This window comes from Thamnophis sirtalis, unplaced genomic scaffold, assembly GCF_051295495.1.
Source record: "Thamnophis sirtalis isolate CommonGarterSnake01/CBP01778 unplaced genomic scaffold, rThaSir2_p1.2 scaffold_1, whole genome shotgun sequence".
NCBI lineage: Eukaryota > Metazoa > Chordata > Lepidosauria > Squamata > Natricidae > Thamnophis > Thamnophis sirtalis.
This window is the reverse complement of record NW_028261381.1, coordinates 2,342,853-2,365,633: the sequence shown is the minus strand read 5'-3', so window position 1 is coordinate 2,365,633 and position 22,781 is coordinate 2,342,853. Positions and strand designations below refer to the sequence as shown.

General features: G+C 38.4%; 1 protein-coding gene across 2 annotated transcripts; it reads right to left on the bottom strand.

Annotated features, from left to right (window-relative positions):
* Window positions 1-600: 600 nt before the first annotated feature.
* LANCL1 (LanC like glutathione S-transferase 1) lies at window positions 601-22,599 on the bottom strand. Of its 2 annotated transcripts, none has more exons than XM_087706413.1 (9): window positions 22,474-22,599; window positions 17,084-17,201; window positions 11,505-11,712; window positions 7,573-7,708; window positions 6,277-6,423; window positions 5,439-5,621; window positions 2,977-3,153; window positions 1,870-1,942; window positions 601-910 (listed from the first exon to the last, which is right to left on the bottom strand). In XM_087706413.1, exons 1-9 carry the CDS (start codon window positions 22,552-22,554, stop codon window positions 834-836), a joined length of 1,200 nt encoding a protein of 399 aa, XP_087562539.1. In that variant the 5' UTR covers window positions 22,555-22,599; the 3' UTR covers window positions 601-833. The 2 variants fall into 2 exon arrangements, with proteins under 2 accessions (XP_087562539.1, XP_087562546.1); XM_087706420.1 differs by lacking the exon at window positions 22,474-22,599 and adding an exon at window positions 12,541-12,909 and having other exon boundaries at window positions 17,084-17,160.
* Between the last annotated feature and the right edge of the window lie 182 nt (window positions 22,600-22,781).

Below are 22,781 nucleotides of genomic sequence, written 5' to 3'. Positions count from 1 at the left end.
CAAGCTACTAATAAATACTGAGTGATACATGACTGTTAACAAAAAGATTTCAGACAGGTCCTATACTATAAGCCACATTGTTCTAACCTGTCACAGATAAGAAAAATGCAATGGTAAATATAGCCACACATATTCAATTCCTGTTGGAAGTGTGCTATAAACATTCATCCAAGAGTTATACGCTTGGTAACAAGTTGCTGATAAAGACACCAGTGCATTTGCTTTAAGAACAAACATGCATAGAATCAGAAGGATATATGTTTCAGAAATGGCTTTAAAAAATTCTTGTGTTAGCCATAGTCTTTGCTTTGTTTTGGAGTCCCAACACAAGGAATATTTCTTGCCAGAATATAATTACAAGATCTGTCCTATAGTTACTAAGCAAGGCAAACTAATTGACTGCCAAATATATTATGCTTTTTATCTTCAAAAAACATTAGTCAAGTTGCAGCCCCTCCAATAAAACAGACAAAACTATTTTGTATTTTGTGAATCTAGAACAGTGTTTCTCAACCTTGGCAACTTGAAGATGTCCGGACTTCAACTCCCAGAATTCCCCAGCCAGCGAATGCATTCGCTGGCTGGGGAATTCTGGGAGTTGAAGTCCGGACATCTTCAAGTTGCCAAGGTTGAGAAACACTGATCTAGAACGCTTACAAAAAAAGCTAGTGGTTTTTAAAAGTAGATCAGATACAGAAGAGAATGTAAACATGAATACTCCTCTTATTGTTTGAATTTTCTAGCGAAAAATTAAGAAATTAGCCTACTTAATCTGCCTTTTCCAAAGAACCGAATAACTTCTTGTCAGTATTTAATATTGGCTGAGAAGGAATTTATAGTTCAAAAGCTGGGAATCTGGCTTTGGTTGGTATCAGAAGATCAGCAAGAAAATATATTGTTCCAGCCATTCCTGTAAAAAACAATAACAACAGACAAACAATAATTATGCTTAAACGGATGCCTGGCTTTCAATCCGAGAACTATTAGCAAATATCCATAGTAGGTAAAGAAATCTGGGAACTTAAGTTTAGACATCTCCAGGGCACTTAGGATGGAAGAAGATTGATTTAGAAGAGCAGGCAACATGTATTTTGCAATGATTTATTTATGGTAATAGTGAGATACATAGCCAACGTCTAGATGTAATAAAAATTTCTGAGTGAAGTATGAACTCAAAGTGCTTCATGGTGGCTGCTAGATGGAAAGGTGAAACAGGACAGTTTTTGAATTAATTAATCAATTAATTAATCCCAGATATGCCATTAACTAGCCAAAAACCTTACGGTGGGACATCTGCAATACTAGGATATACAAAATATTTCCAGTATTATGTAAGTATTAATGCTAATTATAATATAGTATCATCACTTCAAATGTGTTCTAGAAGAGGAACAGAGAAATCCATGTTATATTTTTAATTTATTTTTCTTTTTGTCAGTTTGACTTTGAGGTCCTCAAATCATTTTTCTTCATGTTTCAGTTTGTCATGGATAAGGAAAATCCATTTTAGTAAGGCAGACATCCCACCCCCCCACCCCCAAAAATCCCAGAGACAACCCGTTTGTCGGCTCTAATAGAAGTCTCATATAATCAAGGACACTTTTAGTTGTGTTGGGATAACTATATACCAGCATTCTCAACTAATAAATAATCCCTACACATCTGGAGGGCAACAGATGCAGGGAGCTACATACAAAAATATAACCTTCAGCTGCAATAATTTGATTTGATCCACATGTATGCTATTATTAGCTTATGCAGAAATTTGACTGTATGAGACCATACTTCAGTTATCCAATCCCAATTGTTACTATCGTTCAGCCAAAAAGATTAAGATTCTGAAAAGAGGAAAAGCGAAATGATTATTACCTTCAAAAAGGGAAAAAGGAGTATCTGGTGTCCGACACCCATGTTGCCCGTAACTTAAACACCATTCTGCAAACTAAAAAAAACAAAAACACAACACCACCACTTTTATCTAGTAGAAGTAATTTTTGTAGGAATCATTTCTTACAGTCTTCATTAATTTTATGCACAAGATATGTCTCAATATATGCTAATACTGAAAATGAATCCTAGACAGAGAGAATATTTGCTGATAACAATATATGTGTAGGTGCTTTGTAAGTATTTTCTAAGCTCCTTTTGCAAACATTTTAACAGCACAAAACTTAAAAAATGACTGGTAAAAGAAACTCAGGGAGGGCTTGGGACGGAAGAACCTCCTCCTGGTGTAAATCCAAGCCTTCTGAGTCAAAAGCCGAATAGAAGCACACATAGGGGACAAGAAAACTTAGGATAGGCAGATTAGACAAGGCTGGGGGAATTTTTCACATTCAGGCTCCTAATCCTGATTATTCCTGAGCTTTAAGATGGTTGGGGAATTTGGAAATTTAAGTTCAATTAACCTAGAATTATTAAGACTGAAAAATACTGTACTAGAGGATCACATATCCTCCAGAGCAGGCTTTTTATTTAAGAGGGAAAGGGCTGTAGAAAATAGGGCAAATGGTAAAAGTAATCTCTTTCTCCTACAATAAATTTCAATTACCACCACCACCAAAATTCAAAGCCAGTGACTTATATAAGGAAAAAGAAAAGAATAACAAGTAACCTCGCTTTAAGCTCTGTGACTAATAGGGAAATGATAAGATTGACAAAAGTGGCCTCTGTGTAGGAAATTTGCAATATCAACAATTTTCCAATGGTAAACTGTGTTTTTGCATATTTGCAAAAAAAGAAAAAGTAAAAAAAGGTAGCAGTTCAGAAGTTCTGCAGATCTAAATCCCAAGCAATTTGTTACCTTTCCCCCCCCCAACAGTTTGAGGCTTTTTAAAAAATCCAGATAAAATAAGAATAAGACCTTTCAACGCAGATCATCAAAGTTGTATGAAGTAGTCAACTACATTTTGTCTGCCTGGTTAATTTTTCTGCAGGCCAAGCTAGACATCTTGTCCCATATAGACATGTGCTCACCTTGCAAGCTCTGTAGAGGTATTTCATGTCTTGGGTAAGGTTGTACAGTGCCAGGAAGGCATATGCGTTGCCTGCAGTACCATGGCACAGCCCGTATCCTTTCTTCAGCAACCCCCAATGCCATATCACATCAGCACATTGCAAGGCATCACTGAAATACTTCTGTTCCCCAAACATCTGAGAAAACAAGCAGCATTTTGTTCTCTTACTTATTATTGGCAGCTTTTTTCATCATTGGAGGATGAAACAGAAAAGGCTCAACGTATTCTTGCTAATTAGTGGCCATTCACACTCTCTGTGGAACAAGAACAGAAAACGTGGGAAACACTGAAAAATATGATCATAAAAGTCCAAACACAATACCACTGAAAAATAAAAGCGAGAAATCCAAGAAGAAACTACTATGCCTGCACAACGATCTCTCTGATAAACTGAGAGATAAAACGGGTAAGTACAAAAAATGGGAAGAAGGACACATAACTAAGACAGAGTATAAACAGATAGACCGAATCTGCAAAGATGAAGTCAGAAAAGCAAAGGCTCAAAATGAACAAAGGCTTACAAAAAAAGTCAAATAATAATAATAATAAAAATTCTTTAAACATATACTGTAAATAACAAGAAAAAAGCCAAGGAAACAGTTGTTGATCCATCAAAGAGAGATGATGGCAAGGAAGTAACGGGCAGTAGAAAGAAAGCAGAGCTGCTTAACTCATTCTTTGCCTTCACGCAAAAAGAAACTATAAAAGCCAACCTACTAAAACCATACCTGTAAAAGGCAGACTAGAAATAAAAATTAAAATAAGCAATAAAATGGTAAGAGAACACCTTGCCTGACCTTGAGGAATAGAAATCACCAGGACCTGATGTTCCAGAGTTCTGAAGGAGCTGGCAGATGTTATCTCAAAACCATTGTATAATATCTTAAAAAAATCTTGGAGCACCAGGGAACTACCAGAGGAAAACCACACGCGCGCACACACAAATAACCAGTCCCAGGAAACTAGAGACAGCCAAATGTCAATACCTGGGAAGATACTGGAAAAGATAATCAAAAACCAGATCTGTGAACATTTAGAAACGAAGTTATTACTAGTAGCCAGCACGGCTTTGTTAAAAACGGATCATGCCAATTCAATCTTCCATTCTTTGACAAAGTGACTAAATTAGTAGATCAAGAAAATGCGATGGACATCCAACAACAAAGTAGACCGCAACCTACTTCTTGGTAAGCTAGAAAAATGTGGGCTCGACAGCATCACCACCAGATGGATTTGTATCTGGCTGACAAACCATACTCAACAAGGAGCCATTAATGGTACTACATCTACATGAAGGGAAGTAAGCAGTGGGGTACCACAAGGTTCTGTCTTAGGTCCATATCTTCATAAATGACTTAGATGAGGGAATTAGAAGGGGAACTCTTCGAAATTGCAGATGACACCAAGTTAGCAGGATCCAAAAATGTCTTGACAACTTGAACAATGGGTCCTATCCAACAAAATGAAATTTAACGTGGAGAAGAGCAAAGTTTTACACCTGGGGAGGAAAAACGTACAGATTAGGCAAAACCTGGCTCAAAATAAGTAACTGTGAGGGGGACATTTGAATCCTAGTGGACGATTACTTAAACATGAATCAGCCGTGTGCAGCAGCAGCCGCCAAAAAGCTAATACAATCCTTGGTTGTATAAAAAGAGGCATAGGATCAAAATCACGTGAAGTATTAGCTTAATAAAGCCTTAGTAAGACCACACTTGGAATACCGTATCCAGTTTTGGCCACCACATTACAAAAAAAAAAATATGTTGAGACTTTGGAAATGTGCAAGAGCTGCTAAGATGATTAAAGGCCTGGAGATGAAACCATATGAAGAACATTTGCAGGATTCGGGTTTGGCTAGTCTGGAGAAAAGAAGGACTAGGGGGGACATGATAGCAGGATTCCTGCATTTGAGATGATGCCACACAGAGGAAGGGGTCAATTTATTTTCTATAGCACCAGAAAACAGGACAAGAAGCAATGGATGGAAACTAATCAAGGAGGCAAGCAACCTGGAATTAAGGAGGAACCTCTAACAGTTTCTCCTTAACTAACCAGTGGAACAACTTGCCTTCAGAAGTTGTGGGTGCTTCATCATTGGAGGTTTTAAGAAGAGACTGGACAGCCACTTGTCTGAAATTGTGTAGGATCTCCTGCGTGAGCAGGGGGCTGGACTAGAAGACCTCCAAGATCCCTTACAGCTCTATTCTGATTCTTCTGACTGTCATTTTCCTTGAAAAGATCTCTTGAGCAACAAATGGAAGAATCGTCATTGCCAGCTGTCACCGTTACACAGCAGTAAGACCATCAAAATGTATGGCAGGGACATATAAAATCCATTTTAGTTACAATGGACACATCAAACAATCTGACAGGAAGGGACAAAAGTCTTGTCCGGTTTTTCTAACTATTACTACCTACCTTGTAGGCCTGAAGGAGCATGTAGATAACACCGGGCGCGCCGTGGCACCAATGGACCAACAAATCTCTGTTGTCTCCGATGCAAGGGGGGTAATTGCCAGAGACAAACTTTAACTGGCAGATATAATCCACGCTTGGCTTGACCATGTTATGCAATTTTGCTTGACTCACGCCAAGACCAGGCTGCAATAAGAAAAATACCCATGATCTTAAATCGGTCATAAGATGCTACTTCATCTGTGTTTTAAAGCACGGCATTAAAAATATAAAAGATGGAATTGCCCGTAAATTGTCTGACTCTGGAGGGGGCTGTAAAATACTCCAAACGTCGGATAAGCGTGACCATGTTCTCAATACCTAATAATAACAAATTAAAGTGAGAGATTTTATTTTATTAAAAAGGAGTATCATAATTCAGAAGAGTACTATCAAGTCATATTAAAAGCAGAAGAAAAAGATATTATCGTTTAGCAATTATCTGAAGAAGCTATCAGGAGAATCAAAGCAAGGTGCTCTGAAGCTTTTTATTTTCTCAGTTTCCATCTAAAAAGATTTCAATTAAACTACTGAGTTTATTACACTTGTCTTATGTTTCATGTACTGCTATTCAAAATTTTAAAATAACCTAGTTATAATTTGGCTTATAGTTGCAACAATTTTGTACATAGGATATTAATTTCTGTAGAAAAAGAATATTTGTCGCATTTGGAAACTCAAGAGTTTTATTTTACAACTTGTGCCACATTAATGGTGATGAAATCTCTGGCCACATCTAAGCCAACATGAATGGCTGTATTCTTCTAAACAGACCTTTTCCTTACCGCGGAGTGCCTCTCACCTGCAACAGGTAGTAATAAATTCCTGCTAGACCATGGGCTGCTCCTACGTAATACTCCTGGTACCATTCGTACATGAGTGGGCTCTTAGCTGTGAAGTTCCTCTTCTGCGCCAAATTCTCACCAGACGCCATAACTGCTTCACAAACCTACAGGGAAAATCAGAAATAATAATGGCTATGCTTCAAAATTTTGTAGCTGGCATAAATAAAAGGGGAAAAGCATGACAATAATCTTTTTTAGGTATTTTATATAGCAGGATAGACTTAAAACTTTTAAATATTCCAGTATCCCTCCATCAAGTTTGCTGAGAAACTGCCTCACAGGAGTCTCACAGATAAAATGATTACATAATCTACATCTCTAATCTGTTCATAGCCAAGTGGGATTTGAATAAATATTTTTTTCTTCATTTACAATTATCATGCTAGCCGATAAGGAACAGTGTTGTATTTTTTTTAATAAATGAGAGAACTTAGTAGATGTGGGCAATAATATTTCCAGGCAACCCCTACCCCCCACCTCCCCCCAAAAAGGGGGGGATTGGGACTTGTCCAAATCTCGTGAGATTTTGCAATTACACTCTTCAAATCTTGAGGAATTTGCCCATCATGTGAGATCTGGAAATCTTATGAGATCTGTTTTTTTTTTAAAATATGGTTAGCAGACATTAGAAGGCTGCATTATTAACCATGGAAGGAGTTTATAGATACAGGTAGTTCTTGACTTACAACCATTTGTTCAGTGACTGTTCAAAGTTACAACGGAACTGAAAAAAGTGCCTTATGATCATTTTTCACACTTATGACTGCGGCAGAATATCTATGACAGTGTTTCTCAACCTTGGCCACTTGAAGATGTCCGGACTTCAACTCCCAGAATTCCCCAGCCAGCGAATGCTGGCTGGGGAATTCTGGGAGTTGAAGTCCGGACATCTTCAAGTGGCCAAGGTTGAGAAACACTGCTCTATGGTCACATGATCAAAATCCAGATGCTTGGCAACTGGTATGTATTTATGATGGTTACGGTGTCCCAGCGTCCTGTGATCACTTTTTGCAACTTCTGACTAGCAAAGTCAATGGGGAAGCCAGATTCACTTAACGACCATGTTAATAACTTAGCAACTGCTTTGATTTATTTAATAACTAAAAAAAAAGGTTGTAAAATGGGGCAAAACTGACTTAACTGTCTCGCACAGCAATGGACGTTTTGGGCCCACTGTGGTCAAAAGTCAGGGACTACCTGTATTTTGAGTAGCTCAGGATACAAAAAAAGAAAAGAAAAAAGGGATAGAATACCTGTTGGATGTGATTTGGAGAGATCTTTTCCTCTCCAAAATGTTTGTTCACAAACAGCAGAGCGGATAAATACCCCATTCGTCCATAAAGCATTTCATCCGGGGTTCGTGGATCTAGTTTAGGCAGCTGCAATAAGCTTGGAGGGGAAAAAAGTCTATTAGACTTTATAATTCAATGGCAAGGAAAGTTTCCCCCTCCCCACCTCCAATTCGAGAAGGATTTCTAAGCATGTTTAAAGTGTGCTATAATTTATTTTACTATGATATTACATTACATTGCATTACATGTAGTCTTTGACTTACGACAATTGAGCCGAACGTTTCTATTGCCGAGTAAGACTTTTGTTGAGCTTTGCCCCCATTTTACAACCTTTCTTGACACAGTTGTTAAGCGAATCACTGCATTTATTAAATTAGTAACCTGGTGGTTAAGTGAATCTGGATTCCCCGTTGACTTTGCTTGTCAGAAGGTTGCAAAAGGTGATCACGGGACCCCGGGACACTGCAGCGGTCATAAATACAAGCCAGTTTCCAAGCAACTGAATTTTGATGACATGGCCATGGGGATGCTTAATTGATTGTGAGTGTGAAAATAAGTCACCTTGTTCAGTGATGTTACAACTTCAAATGGTCACCAAATGAACTGTTGTAAGTCGAGGATTACCTGTATGTTACATTATCCTTATTTAGGCTCTCTTCAAAAATATACATATATACTATTTTCCATCAAAATTTACTCTGTGATTTTATTCCCACTGTTGGTGGTGTGTGTATGTCATGCTACAATCACTCTGTGATTTTGAACTCTTTTTTATTCTTAATTTTTTCTTCCTCTTCTGACTACATTTTTCCCCTCACAATGCACCCAATATCCTTTTCAACCTTATTTTCTGCAACATTTTCTTCCCTCCCACAACTTCTTTTATTTATTAAGCACCCATTTTCATAATTCCCATATTCATTGACTGGTTGAATTTATACACTTCTAAGAAGGTCAGGATAAATTCTCAGTAGTTTACAACACAACCTGAAATAAAACCAAGGGCAAAAGCAAGAGAAACGTGGCACGACAAAACCGCGGTCCACTAAAGCGCGCCCGATTAAAGCGCGTCGCTGACGTCAGCAGCAGCGCGACAACAAGGACCGCGGAGAAAAAAGGAAGCTTTAAAAAGCGCTTTTAAAGCAAGCCGATTCACGTAAAGGTAAGGGTTGGGTTTGGGTTTAGGGTTAGGTTAAGGGTTAGGGTTAGGTTTAGGGTTACGTTAAGCGTTAGGGTTAGGTTTAGGGTTAGGTTAAGGGTTAGCGTTAGGTTTAGCGTTAGGTTAAGGGTTAGGTTTAGCGTTAGGTTAAGGGTTAGGTTTGGGGGGGTTAGGTTTAGGTTTACGCGTTAATTTTAGCTTTACCGCTCACAGTGTGCTTTTTTTGTCGCGCTGTGATGACATCAGGTACGCGGTTTCGTCGGGCGCGCTTTAGTCGACCGCGGTTTTGTGGTGGAACCAAGAGAAATACAGAGAACCACCACACCTATCTCAAATCACTAACAAACAAACCTCAGGCTTCAATTGCCCTGCGAAAGAATTCGATTTCTAAAGGCTTCTTGAAAGATGTCAAGGTAGATGCCACATGGATCTCTGAGATTTGTGGGCAGCAGCTGCACAAGATGAAGATCACAACAAAAAAAGGTTCCTATCCCTCCTACTACATATGTAAGCATCCCTGCCTAGGAGGAATGCACCATAAAAGTTGGTTTTACACAGAAAGGGATATCCTGAAGATACTTCCCAGAGGAGGCTGCTGGGTTTTGAACTATTGGCCAACTGTAACAAACTCCAAAAGCAGTCCTATGTGCAATGCAATGTTCACACTATGGCAGATAAAGAGTATAAACCACTGTAACAAGATCCTACTTCCTGTATTGCATTAGCCAAAACTGGGCAAAGCCTCTTCTGGCCACGATTCCAAACCGAGCATCCAGAAATACGATTCTGCTTTCTATGGGTAGTGCTTTAAGTCAGGGCTCCCCAACCCCCAGTCTGTGGCATGCTAGCAACTGGGCCCCATAAACAAGCGAAGCCCCATCCACAGGATTCAGGCAACACACAAAACCATGCCCCCTCTGGCATGTGGGAAAAACCCTTTCTCCATGGAACCGTCCCTGGTACCCAAGAGGTTGAGGGCTGCTGCTTTAAGAGAAAACAGCATTGCTGATCACTAGGAACAAACAACAACTCTGTGTTACTCAAGATTAATTTTTGTATATTTTGGTCTCCCTAAACCACAACAGAATGACAAAACCTCAACAGTCAGTTATGAACTTATGCTAGTCGCAGTTGAAGTCAGAGGTCTCTAGCATACCATATCCTCTTTCAAGATGACAGGCATTACATACATTTTGAGAGCAGGCAACAGAATTTCAAGCTATGTCTCAGGATTTAGGAAATGGATGATTAAAAATTTACGCATACTGGGAAAATATACAGAATTAGGCATACTTGGATTAGAAAATCCAAGGATAAAATGAAACTGTTGTTATCTTTAATTGCAAAAAAAAATCTGTGATTAAGAGCCCATTTTTTTTAGTTGGAGGGAAATAACATACAATTAATGCTAAAGCATCATATTTCACGTGGAAATTAGCAAAACAGTATCATAAACAAACTCAAGATTGTTATTCAAGGTTTTCTAAACTCAGTTTTTAATATTTGCTTTGTTAATATTTGTTATGTAGAGCTCCTCAGCCTTCAAGGACAATTATTTTACAATTTCATTTTTTATTCCAATAATACCATTAGAGGGCACTAGGTGATTGTACTGAATTCATATTCTCAGAACAGGAGTTAAGAGTGGGGGGAACAAAAGAAAAAATTCCCAACTGAAACAAAGAATAGAGAATGCGTTTAAATGAATACTGCCCTGATGGAGAATGTGTGTCTTTCTCCAGTTCTGTTTATAAAACCCAGAGTCATATGAGACTACGCAAGCTGCCTAAATATACTTCCAGGATTTGGGGCAACAGAGAAGCGGGATGACCTGGAACCCCTATCTTTTGAAGAGAGGAGGGGAGGGGAGGAAGCCCAACACAAAGTGACAGGGCATAAGGTGTAGGCAGGTTCAGCATACACTGAAGAACATAACCAAATAGCTAGCATTGTGTATAAACATTTGCACAGCCTATGGGCTAGAGTTAGACCCTCCAAAGTCCAGATAGGAGATTCTACAAAAGGTGGTGGAGAATAGGAGGAATAAGGTCCTGTGGGACTGATCCAGACAGATAGGCAGGTACTAGGCCAATAAACTGACACTGTGGTTGTACACAAGGGCCAGAAGACAGTGGTGATGTTAGATGTAGCAGTTCCAAGTGACAGCAACATCAGGAAGGAGTAGGAGAAGGGCATTTTTTATACACAGACATAAACACACATACAGACAACAGAGAGTATTCAAACACTCTTGGATAACTAAAGTACAAGAAATATAAAAATAATGTACAATATGCCTTCTACATTGAAATCAATTTAAAGTAGCATCAGAATTTTATTATAGATATATGCCATTGCTTTAACCAATAGAGATTTGCATTTTTTAGCAAAATTTAAATAGGAAATATAAATTTGGAAAAAGTGTTAGCAATGAAGCTTTAAATTCAGATGATTATTCAAGGAAAATCTATGCAATTTACCAATGTTTTCTCTATCTAGTCTGTCAAAATTAATCATTCTGAAAACGAATGTACTTCCCTTCCTAAATATTATAATTTCGTTAAGAGGGACACCTTTATTCGTTGTCCTATTATGTTATTATGAAATAACAGATGCTGCACTCAACATCAACCTTCTGGTGGAAACAGCTTTCCCTCCTCATAAGTAAGGCAATATATATCATGGAGAGTTTAAGGTATCACTGAGCATTTACTCAAATATTTTGAGACATTACCGAGCAATGCAATCTTCTGCTTGCTTGTCATTGTGTAGTTTATGATATACAACTGCAGCCACAGCCAAAGGTCCAGCATCACCACATAAGAAAGTGATTGACCGCTTTGTCAAGCAGCCAAGGCTCTTCTTTATATATTCTTGAGCCATCTGAAGATAGTAGGGGTCTCCATATACCTCATGTAGATGGAAATATAGCAAAGCAATGCCTGAAAAAGGAATCACACTATTTATCATTTTCATTGAACCATTAACAATAATAATTTCATTTCATTAAGTATGGTTTCCTTGACTTACGATGGCAATTGGAACTGGAATCTTGATCATAAGTTGTGAGGGTCATATGTCAAGGTAACCACAAGGGCAGACCTTATATTATGACCATTTTTACAGCATTAAGCAAATCACATGGTATTAAGTCTAAATCCATGCTCCTGATTTCATGGTTTTATTTTTTTTTACAAAAAAAAAAACAAAAAAAAAAACAGCAGAAATCAGGAAAAAAAACAGCCAACCTAATCATGTGATTATGATGCTGTAATCAGTCGTGATATTTATAGGTCATAAAGCACCTTCTCCAATGCAATTGTTAACTCTGAGAAATCATTAAACAGGAGTCATAAGCCAAAGACTACCTATAAAATTATATTGTCTATTAAGACAAAGCCTTTTTAATTGCATAGTAATACAAAACAGAAAATCATGTAATTACAGTACTAGCACTTTTATGATAATCCTAAACCATAAAATCATTCTAAAAACAGGGAAATACATTAAAGTTACATTAAATGTACTATCTGCAGTCTAACCATAAATATCCATTGTCATACATTTGAAAGATAAATTCTAGATAATTTTGGGTTAATACTCTTAGGGATGGATAAACAGTCTATATTTCTGACAATCATGGTTACCATATACATAATACTCTTGTTAGGATCTTATTGATAGGAGCTTATATTTGATGCATTTTCATCTCAGATGCTAATGTCATTAATAGACATAACTTTAAAACCTAAAATTTTAATATTTAATACCTTGGAAAACTTTGATCATATCACATTTCTAAGTCCATTCATCAACTGCAGAATGACTCAGTGATATGTAAGATTAGTACAGTCGATGAGAAGCAGTATTGTGCAAAAACAAAACAGAAAAATTGTTGATGTTGCGAGCTGACTCGTCTTGAGACCACCTGCCCTGTCTCACTTGCTGACCTAAGTGGGCACTCCAGCCGAATAAGCTGGTGTCGGTTGTGACGACTAGTCAGTATGGTTCCTTGAAGGTGATCCTTCATCATGGCCGATGATGTCCACCACCGGACGGATCGCTTCACTTTTGGGGGAACCCAAATCAACGTTGTAGAACTGCTTCTGTTGGCCTTCTGAATGGGTAGCAAGAACCATCTCCAAGCAGCGCACAGGAGAAATCATTATTCAGCATTTCTAAGTTTGTGTCAGTGAGAGTTTGAATATTTGATGCATAAGATATGTCAAAAGGTGATGGTTTTGTTTTATAATTCTTACATTTCCATTATCGTGATTTAATTATGTCAACTAATTTTTAGAGACCAAAACAGATATAGATTCATATCCAAATATTAACAAAGGCTTGGAGACTTTGGAATAATGTCTTTTTTCACTGTAGCCAAAATGCAATGATAATCTTTTATCGGAAAAAACACTAACAGAATGAAGAATGATCAGCAAGAAATAAGAAGTATAAACCTAGCAAGCCATAAAATGCCAAGGTCAAAAACAGGACAGTGATTTACTGATTTAAAAGGACATTAGAAAATGTGAATTATTGCTAGTAAAGAAGGAAAGTTGGTAAATGTATTAAGTACAAATGAAAACATTATTAATGTTAGTCTGAAGTCTTCAAGGAAACAGTCTGCATTCTAGAGGCATCTTCAAAAATAACACTGTAGGAAAGGGTGACACAGTAGTTCCAGATTTTTCATTCTTTCGATTTACAGCACTATAAAGTACACTTGTACTTTCAAACTCATTAACCATTGCTAAGAGAATGCAGACCTCTGTATTTAAGCTTATATTAAAAAAATAAAAAGAAAGAAGAGCTGCTTGCAAAATTACTTTCTCTTGCTCATAGAATATTTTTAAATTTAGATCATTTTCTCATTCTGCATAGGTAATCTCCCAAGCGTCATACCAATTCAATTATGCATGAATATTAAGGACAAATCTCTATTTCCTGCTGAAGTTAATAACCTTGTCCACTCTCTAGGCAGTTTCTGTGTTAGTACTATCAATGAAGGCTGCGAAAAGGTATTTTATCCTAAGTCTCATCTGCAATGCTATGTACCTGAAACTATTTTTAAGAAGAAAATGTCTTATTCTGGATATCACCATATTTCCTTTAGCTAATTAGTCACAGCACAGTATCAAAATTTTAACAGCAGCATGGAATAAGCCATGTTTCCACATTTCAATTTGTATGATATGGAGTTTGCAGACTTTAGGGTTAGATGTCACTTTTGGTTGAAGTTTGCAGATGAAATAAAAAAATGGGCTCAAATAGAAAAGTAGGTATGGAAAATGTATTGTATAGGCCTGTGAGAATAACTGATACTCCAATATTCAAACTCTAGCAGTATTCAGATTTTTGCTTTTTCTGAATCTGAAAGTGAAAACTGTTGGCCTTTTCTTTCAGAATCATAAGAATTTACATCTTTTAATTTTTAAACAAAGGCTGAGATGTTTATGATACTGCAGAAGGTACTGAATGTTTCATAACAATTAAACCACTATGGGTTATAATCAAATCTTACACTCATTATTTTAACTGTCTTTAATGGTACTAGTATGACACTGTATTTCTTTAACAGTCCCTCCAATCTTATCTATATATTTTTTTTCCTGAGCAGCTAATTTGTCTTGAATTGGTATAGTACAACGTAGCAGTTTGTGTTATTCCCCCATCACAATTGGTTTACAAAAGATCCAAAGACCCCTTTCTTGTGCATATGTTTACAGATAGCTTACACCAAATGAAGAAAGCACAAGAGGTATATACAAAATATAAGTTACAGTATATATTTTGCCAAAAGTGGAACTAATAAAAATATCAACTAAAAACCACTGAAGATGCAAATAGGAATTGCCTTCTACCGTTTTTGGAGTTGGCAATATAGAAGAAACCAGTTTATATGTAGGTATTTAAATTTCTACCCTGAAGCATACATTTAATTTGCTGGTTTTTAGATAAAAAGTAGAGATAGAAACTGATCACAATTTTGTTCAGGGCTCAATTTAGAAGACAGATAAACTGCAATTGAACCAAACTGTAATCAGAACTTAAGTTTCTAACATTTTATTGGTTCTGTTTTCCTGATAGGAAATAATTTAAAAATTATAATTAAAAAAATGGGATACAGAGGATTGCAGAGGAAGTATATGCTTCTAAAAGAATACTTTTTTAAAAAAATCTGATTTTTTAGAAGTCCTTTTATAAAATTTTGGAACTAACAAAATGATGCTTGCTAGCATAGTGGCAGGGAGAATGAGCAGAGTTAACTTTATAGAGGCCGTATTATTACTGTTATCAAGGTAAAACCTGGCTGATCTGCACAGGTCCTGTTCTAGCCTTTTCTGTCTGTTGGCAGAGAGAGTTCTATCCATTTAAAATCCTCTCTATAGAATTCTAGCATGACGTGTCTCCAGGTTTTTATTGATTCTGCAGAACTACCTGTTTAACAAAGGGTGCTTGCTTGGTTAGTTAGTTAAGAGCCGAGGTGGCGCAGTGGTTAAATGCAGCACTGCAGGCTACTTCAGCTGACTGCAGTTCTGCAGTTCGGCTGTTCAAATCTCACCGGCTCAGGGTTGACTCAGCCTTCCATCCTTCCGAGGTGGGTAAAATGAGAACCCGGATTGTTGTTGGGGCCGATATGCTGACTCTGTAAACCGCTTAGAGAGGGCTGAAAGCCCTATGAAGTGGTATATAAGTCTAACTGCTATTGCTACAGTTAAATGGCTGACGGAAACAGATAGTAAGCAAAGCCCAATATTGCTGACACTGCAACTCCGCTAGGCATCTAGCATAGGGATAGAACTTTCAAAGGTAAAAGCCACGGGGAGGATTTTAAGGGGGGGGGCGGCAGCAGAAGAGGGCTATAAAATAGGTAAGCCACATGTGGGCGGGTCAAGATTTGGAAAGTTTCTTCCTTTAAAAAAGTCCATATTGATATGGCTTGATACACTATAGTTCTCATCAGTTCTCAATGTCAAAATGGAGGGAAACTCACTGGTCATTTTCAGAAATCATAATCCGAGGACATTCAAAGGGCTACAAAATGAAAGCCTGCGGGTTGCCCACCCAACCTACGATGAGAAAGAAAGAGCACCTTTTTTAACATAGATGCCTACTGCTTGGTGACAATAAGATGGGAGGAAATGTAGAGTTAAACTTGCTGTTTAACCTCAGTTAAGAGCCAAGGTGGCGCAGTGGTTAAATGCAGCACTGCAGGCTACTGCTAGATCAGCAGGTCAGCGGTTCAAATCTCACCGGCTCAGGGTTGACTCAGCCTTCCATCCTTCCGAGGTGGGTAAAAAAATGAGGACCCAGATTGTTGGGGGCAATATGCTGACTCTCTGTAAACCGCTTAGAGAGGCCTGAAAGGCCTATGAAGCGGTACATAAGTCTACTGCTATTGCTATTGCTCAGTTCCAGGATACGTCTAAATGGCATCAGCCTCTACAACAGTTGAATTGTGACAGAAAGAGTTGGGGATGGTCTCTCCCAGTATTATTTATTAGCAATCATATAAGTGTCAATTGTTTTCAGATTGCCACAGAATTAATTACATGAAAATATACTCAACAAACCTTTCTCTACAGAGGCAGTTAAGAGAGGTGGTCTTACCTGAACTGTAATTTTAGGAGTTGTTTGCAGGATGGTCCAGTAGTGGTACTGTGATAAGATTGTATAGTGCAGGGTTTCATTTTTCCCAAACTCGAGCCCACATTAGTTTATTCATTAATCATGGTTAAATGTGATGTGTGCAAACGCACTCCTAGTATATTTCAAAAGAATAGTTTGAAACTGGCTTATCAAAAAGCAAAGTTCACAGTACACTAGTTTGGAATTTCAGTATAAGAACATAGAGCAGTGTTTCTCAACCTTGGTGACTTTAAGTCCTGTGGACTTCAACTCCCAGAATTCCCCAGCCAGCTATGCTGGCTGGGGGATTCTGGGAGTTGAAGTCCACAGGACTTAAAGTCACCAAGGTTGAGAAACACTGACATAGAGACATCTCTGATAAGGCAGAAAGGTTGGCAGCCATTATCAATGGGCTGCAACAATAGCAAAAAGAGGAAATCTTTTTTCTTTCTCTGTCCAGAGAATTACTATCACATTCAGGAGATAATCCACCCTGAAAAAAATGAATAGCTTACAAATCCCTTGATAACTAATATTTGCAGGATTCCCCAAGTCTTTCCTTCTTTGAGGCAAATTCAATCCCAGCAGTATAATAAGACCGTATGTCCTCCAGCCATTCTTTAAACATCCAGTTTAAAACATGCTATTTAACATTCACATTTTGCAGCTCTCCCATCCTACCTGCCCAGCCAGTATAACAAGTGCAGTCCCTGGGGTCGGCAGATTTCAGACCTCTTTCCATCTGTTGGAGAAGCTCCTTGATTTTATTATTCACATGCTGACTGAATTCAGGAGTGAGCTGTAGATGTTAATAAAAACACAGTGGTTACGTCTCAGCAGACACACTGTCACTCATCAAGATGTGCCAAACTAAGTACTTTGAAGTGCTCTATGCTTTTAAGAGAACCACCTTTTTAGAAGAATAAAGGAAATAAACAGCTGCCAGACTGGAAGCAGTTAATTTAAAAAGGGAAAGAAGAATCAAAATTCATTTTTATAGAAAACCCTATTACTGCAGGCACACTTTCTTCCAAGTAGCTATTAATTAAGAATTTAACCTTAAACATTTAAAACTGTATTTCTCTCCCCTGGTGATACATGGGCCATCCATACCTATCACCTTGAGGTTATAGCCAGTGCAATACTTTCCCCTGAGGGGACCTTGAAGGCTACTCAATTTTTTAAGAGTAGATTCTGCTAGATGATTGCCATTAGACAAATAGGACAGAAATAGCAGCGTACAATATTACTTGACAGTCTGCGCTGACTCACCACAATTCTACCGCATGGAAGCTTTTGTACAGGGCACTATAGATTAACCAACATTTGCTGTGGCAAGCATGAAACGCTTACCACAGCAAATGAAGGAGATATCCATTTCTTAATGGAGTCAAGTATTTATTGAGGCTCCAAGCCTAAAAACCCTTTCAGGTTTGAAATGTTGCGATGAACACTGGCATTATATAGAAATACATACATAAATACGTGAAGGTAGAAAGGGAAATTACGCAGGAGCTCCTTACTATAGGAGATCCATCCCGTTTAAAGATCTTCAGCAAAAGGAAACCCAAGGTAGTTTGCCCCATTGTTGAACTACGGCTATCAAGAAATTTTTACCTCATATAGAACCAAATTCCATCTCCTTGTAAACCCATTATTTCTTGACCTGTACTCTGGTACAATTATGAACACTTTTGTCGTCCATCATTTCAAAGAGAAATGATTATTTCTCTTTGCTCTTCTATTTATGTTTATGCAGCCTAGGATTGCAATTATTTATAGATGCATCCCACTGTTAATTCATATAGAGGTTGTGATCATCAAAGCAGCCAGAACCTTTTGTTGGCCAAGGAGGACAAAAACCTTTTTTTCTTACACCTCTTTGAAATCATGGTGCGTCTTATAGTCCAAAAATACAGTGTGTGTGTATATATGTATTTTGTGTCAAAACCCCTGGTATGCCCAAATATGGGAGGAAGCATCTGCTTTCCTTTCTCTGTCTATCGGCTCATCCCAAGAGACCATCCAGACAGAAAGCCATTATTTTTACTGTTGCCTTTGTTACATTTGTGTTGCATTTGTGCTGATCAATAAAAGGAGACAAGTATAGATCTATTTCAAGCTATTTAGCTCTCATCATCATATATATATATATGAGAGAGAGAGAGAGAGAGGGAGAGAAAATGTATATACACACGCTGTACTGTGTTGTCTGAAAAGAGCTCAGATGCATGTATAGTAAGTGACCATTTGTAATTACAACAGCGATGAAAAATTAACTTTGCGGCCAATCCTCATAAGTCTGTAAAGCACAGGAAGGCTTAAATAAGACATAAGCACTATTGCTGTATCAGTTAGCTTTGTTTAATAACCAAGTTGTGAGCCCCAACTGTGGTTGCTAAATGAAGGCCATCCATACACAGCTAAAAACAAATGCAACACAACTGATACATGTGCTTACAATAACTGATGTTTATTTATCTTGAAGCAGAATACATTTTCCATAAAGTGTTAGGTATATGAAATCATTATGAAATACAATAAGTGGAAACCATTTAATCAGTAAATATATACATCCATATATAACAGCTAATATTCATACAAGGAAGACTTGGGTAAAGATGCATCTCTGGGAGGCATCTGAAACAGGTCCTAGCAGTTATTGCTAAAGGGCAATCTACACAATAACATCATCAAAAATGATTCTTCTCTTGAATGTTGTGATTCTTTGGAAAGTTAAGTGTGAGATACCAAAGTCTTCTCCCAAGTTAGCTAGGCCTTTATATGTCAATAACAAGATCCTCATCTTGAGTTAAAGCTAACACAGTCCAGTGATGTCTCTTCAGTACTGCTATATAAACTTCATAGCTAGATGCTTCACTCAGCATTGCTTGACATTTTTTTTATGATTTCAGAGATATGGCAAACACAATGCTGTTTATAACACACCTGGGTTTTTACCCTCATATTTGTGGATGGCACAGTACATATTTCTGCACAGCATAATAAACACTTCACACTCTAGCCAAAAATCTTATTTTGAATGTATAGATTATCTTTTGAAAAGCTAAAGCTGTTGCCAAGTATTCTGCCTAAGGGTACTGACAGAGTAATTACAATTCAGAGTTCCTGGTTTTCTTAGGGATGTTCTCACGACACACCCTTCTCTAAAGATATCTGTTGTAATGTGAGCAGCAGCCACAAAAACATACTTTAATCCAAGTTTCATAATCAAGACAATCTCAATATTTAGAAGGCCTCCTTAATTGGGGTTTGAAAGAAATGGCATAGTCCTGATTCTATGCTTTCCATGTACAAAATGTATGAGAGTGAATCTTCTGTTTCTTCATAGTCATGAAGGTGATGCACTTAAGAAAAAAGAATTTCACTATCAATCAATTTAACACAATTAAAAGTAATTTACTTCACAACTGGCATGACCTATTAATGTAGCTAAGTCAATGAGCACCCTTTTTTAAAATAGTTTTTTTCCCCGTGATTCCCATCACCACTCAGTCATTAAAAATTATGGAACTGTATTTCTGCACTACAGTAGGTGACACTAAGATTTATCTTCCTTTATCTACCCTTCTCTAAAGATGTCTGTTGTATTCAGTGAGCAGCAGCCACAAAAAACATATTTTAATCTAAGTTTCATAATCAAGACAATCTCAATATTCAGAAGGCCTCCTTAATTGGGGTTTGAAAGAAATGGCATAGTCCTGGGGAGGGTGGGTGGGAGTGGAGTTTACTAAGTTGGAGGAGGGATGTTGGATGATTGTACATGTATACTGCTATTTTTTCTTTTTTATGTATATTGAAATGGAATTATAAATACCATCAACACAAAAGGGTGTTTGCTCAGAAGCTGAAACACACCAAGTGAATTAGAGGAAGAGTGGGAAGCAGAGAAGGAAGATAGGAACAGGAGAGAGGGTGAAGGGTGGAAGATGAGGTGTATAAGGAGGAGTGGTAAGGGGAGAGAGAAGGAGGAGAAAGGAAGGGGAAGTAGAGTAGAAAATGATGGAAGGAAGGAAGGATGTAGAAAGGGGGAGGAGAGAGGGGGGAAGAAAGTGTCGGATAAGGTATAAATATGGTGTATGGAGAGCAGAAGAGCCAATAACTGGGTTTTTCTTTCCCCCCCCCCTTTGGTAGTTGATGGCAAGATGAATTGATGTAAGTACTTAATCATACAACATGATATTGACTATGTAATAGTATAGATGTGATTATATGTTATGAAAATGGAAAATAAAAACTTTCTATGGTGAAAAATAAAAGAAATGGCATAGTCCTGATTCTATGCTTTCCATGTACAAAATGTATGAGATGTATAGTCATGAAGGTGATGCACTTAAGAAAAAAGAATTTCACTATCCTGCTTCCCAATCAATTTAACACAATTAAAAGTAATTTGCTTCACAACTGGCATGACCTATTAAGGTAGCTAAGTCAATGAGCCACCCTTATTGGTTCCCTTGACCCTCTTCCACCTAAATTGCCTGACCTTTTTTTTTAATGATTTCAGAGATATGGCAAACACAACGCTGTTTATAACACACCTGGGTTTTTACACTCATATTTGTGGATGGCACACATAGTTTTTTTCCCGATTCCCATCACTAAAAATTTTAGTGACGCCATTTTAATGACGTTAATCTTACTTTGAATTCAAATGCCGAAAAGAAGAATTACTTTAACAATATCCCCTAATTCCTTCTTACAGCTTCTAGTTAAAAATAGAAATCCATTATTCTCCTTTCCAAAATTATATCGCATTAGTCATTAAAAATTATGGAACTGTATTTCCGCACTACAGTAGGTGACACTAAGATTTATCTTCCTTTATCAAAAGCATATTACACTTAACCCACAATATTACCTGATTTTTTTTTTGGGGGGGGGGGGGGATGTCTTAAAGTTTCCTTAAAAACACTGAGAACATCTACCTGCCCTGCACCTGAACGCCCCCTGCTGTACAAAAGTGGGCATTACACAAACAGAAACCACGCCAATGCTGTAGATTGGTCAACTTTAAGACTCGTGGACTTCAACTCCCAGAATTCCTCAGCCAGCAAAGCTTACCTGCCATATACCTGAACGCCCCCTGCTGTACAAAAGTGGGCATTACACAAACAGAAACCACGCCAATGCTGTAGATTGGTCAACTTTAAGACTCGTGGACTTCAACTCCCAGAATTCCTCAGCCAGCAAAGCTTACCTGCCATATACCTGAACGCCCCCTGCTGTACAAGAGTGGGCATTACACAAACAGAAACCACGCCAATGCTGTAGATTGGTCAACTTTAAGACTCGTGGACTTCAACTCCCAGAATTCCTCAGCCAGCAAAGCTTACCTGCCATATACCTGAACGCCCCCTGCTGTACAAAAGTGGGCATTACACAAACAGAAACCACGCCAATGCTGTAGATTGGTCAACTTTAAGACTCGTGGACTTCAACTCCCAGAATTCCTCAGCCAGCAAAGCTTACCTGCCATATACCTGAACGCCCCCTGCTGTACAAGAGTGGGCATTACACAAACAGAAACCACGCCAATGCTGTAGATTGGTCAACTTTAAGACTCGTGGACTTCAACTCCCAGAATTCCTCAGCCAGCTTTGCTGGCTGAGGAACTCTGGGAGTTGAAGTCCACGAGTCTTAAAGTTGCCAAGGTTGGAGACCCAATGCGATATAATTTTGGGAAGGAGAATAATGGGTTTCTATTTTTAACTAGAAGCTGTAAGAACGAATTAGGGGATATTGTTAAGTACTTCTTCTTTTCGGCATTTGAATTCAAAGTAAGATTAACGACCTAGACTCTGGCAAACGACGCTGGGAAAGGTCCTTTATGAAGAAGGCAAGACTGAAAAACGATAAAAACGGCAGCTTGTTGACATTTATTAGCCGCCAGGCGTTATTATGAGGGGGGGGAAAAAAGCCCCAATGACTGAAGCCTTTCTACCAAAATACTCCCTCAACCGCTTTCAACCTCGGCGGCTTTTTAAGTTCCGCGGAGGCTGAGGTAACACCGGCGTAAAAGGAGCAGCGGGAAGAAGCCAAGCACTCACCCGCCCTGAAGGGTCGAAGTATCCCGCCGCCAAGGATTTGTCGTAGTCCGCAAAAGGGTTCGGAAAAGCCCTCTCAGCCATGGCGGCGCCAAAAAAAAGAAAGAGAGTCTCTCGCTTCCGCCACCCACAGACCGGCTCCGGCCTCAACCGGAAGCCGCCGCGGGCGTTGCGGAGCGCCAGCAGCGCCCCCTACCTGCAAATACCGTGCAAATACCGCCCCCCTCCCGAATAGCAGCAGCAGCAGCAGCGCCGGCCGCCTAGGAGAGAGGAAAGGAGGGCGGGGCGGCCGATCCTGACACTGATTGGCC

What these genes read in the sequence shown, in the direction of transcription:
- LANCL1 (XM_087706413.1), bottom strand. Translation starts at nt 22,554, where the DNA reads ATGGCTGAGAGGGCTTTTCCGAACCCTTTTGCGGACTACGACAAATCC. An exon ending in TTGTTATACTGGCTGGGCAG is followed by an intron (nt 11,713 to 17,083) that starts GTAGGATGGGAG and finishes TTCCTTTTTCAG; the next exon opens with GCATTGCTTTGCTATATTTC. An exon ending in TTTATTACTACCTGTTGCAG is followed by an intron (nt 5,622 to 6,276) that starts GTGAGAGGCACT and finishes TTCTTATTGCAG; the next exon opens with CCTGGTCTTGGCGTGAGTCA.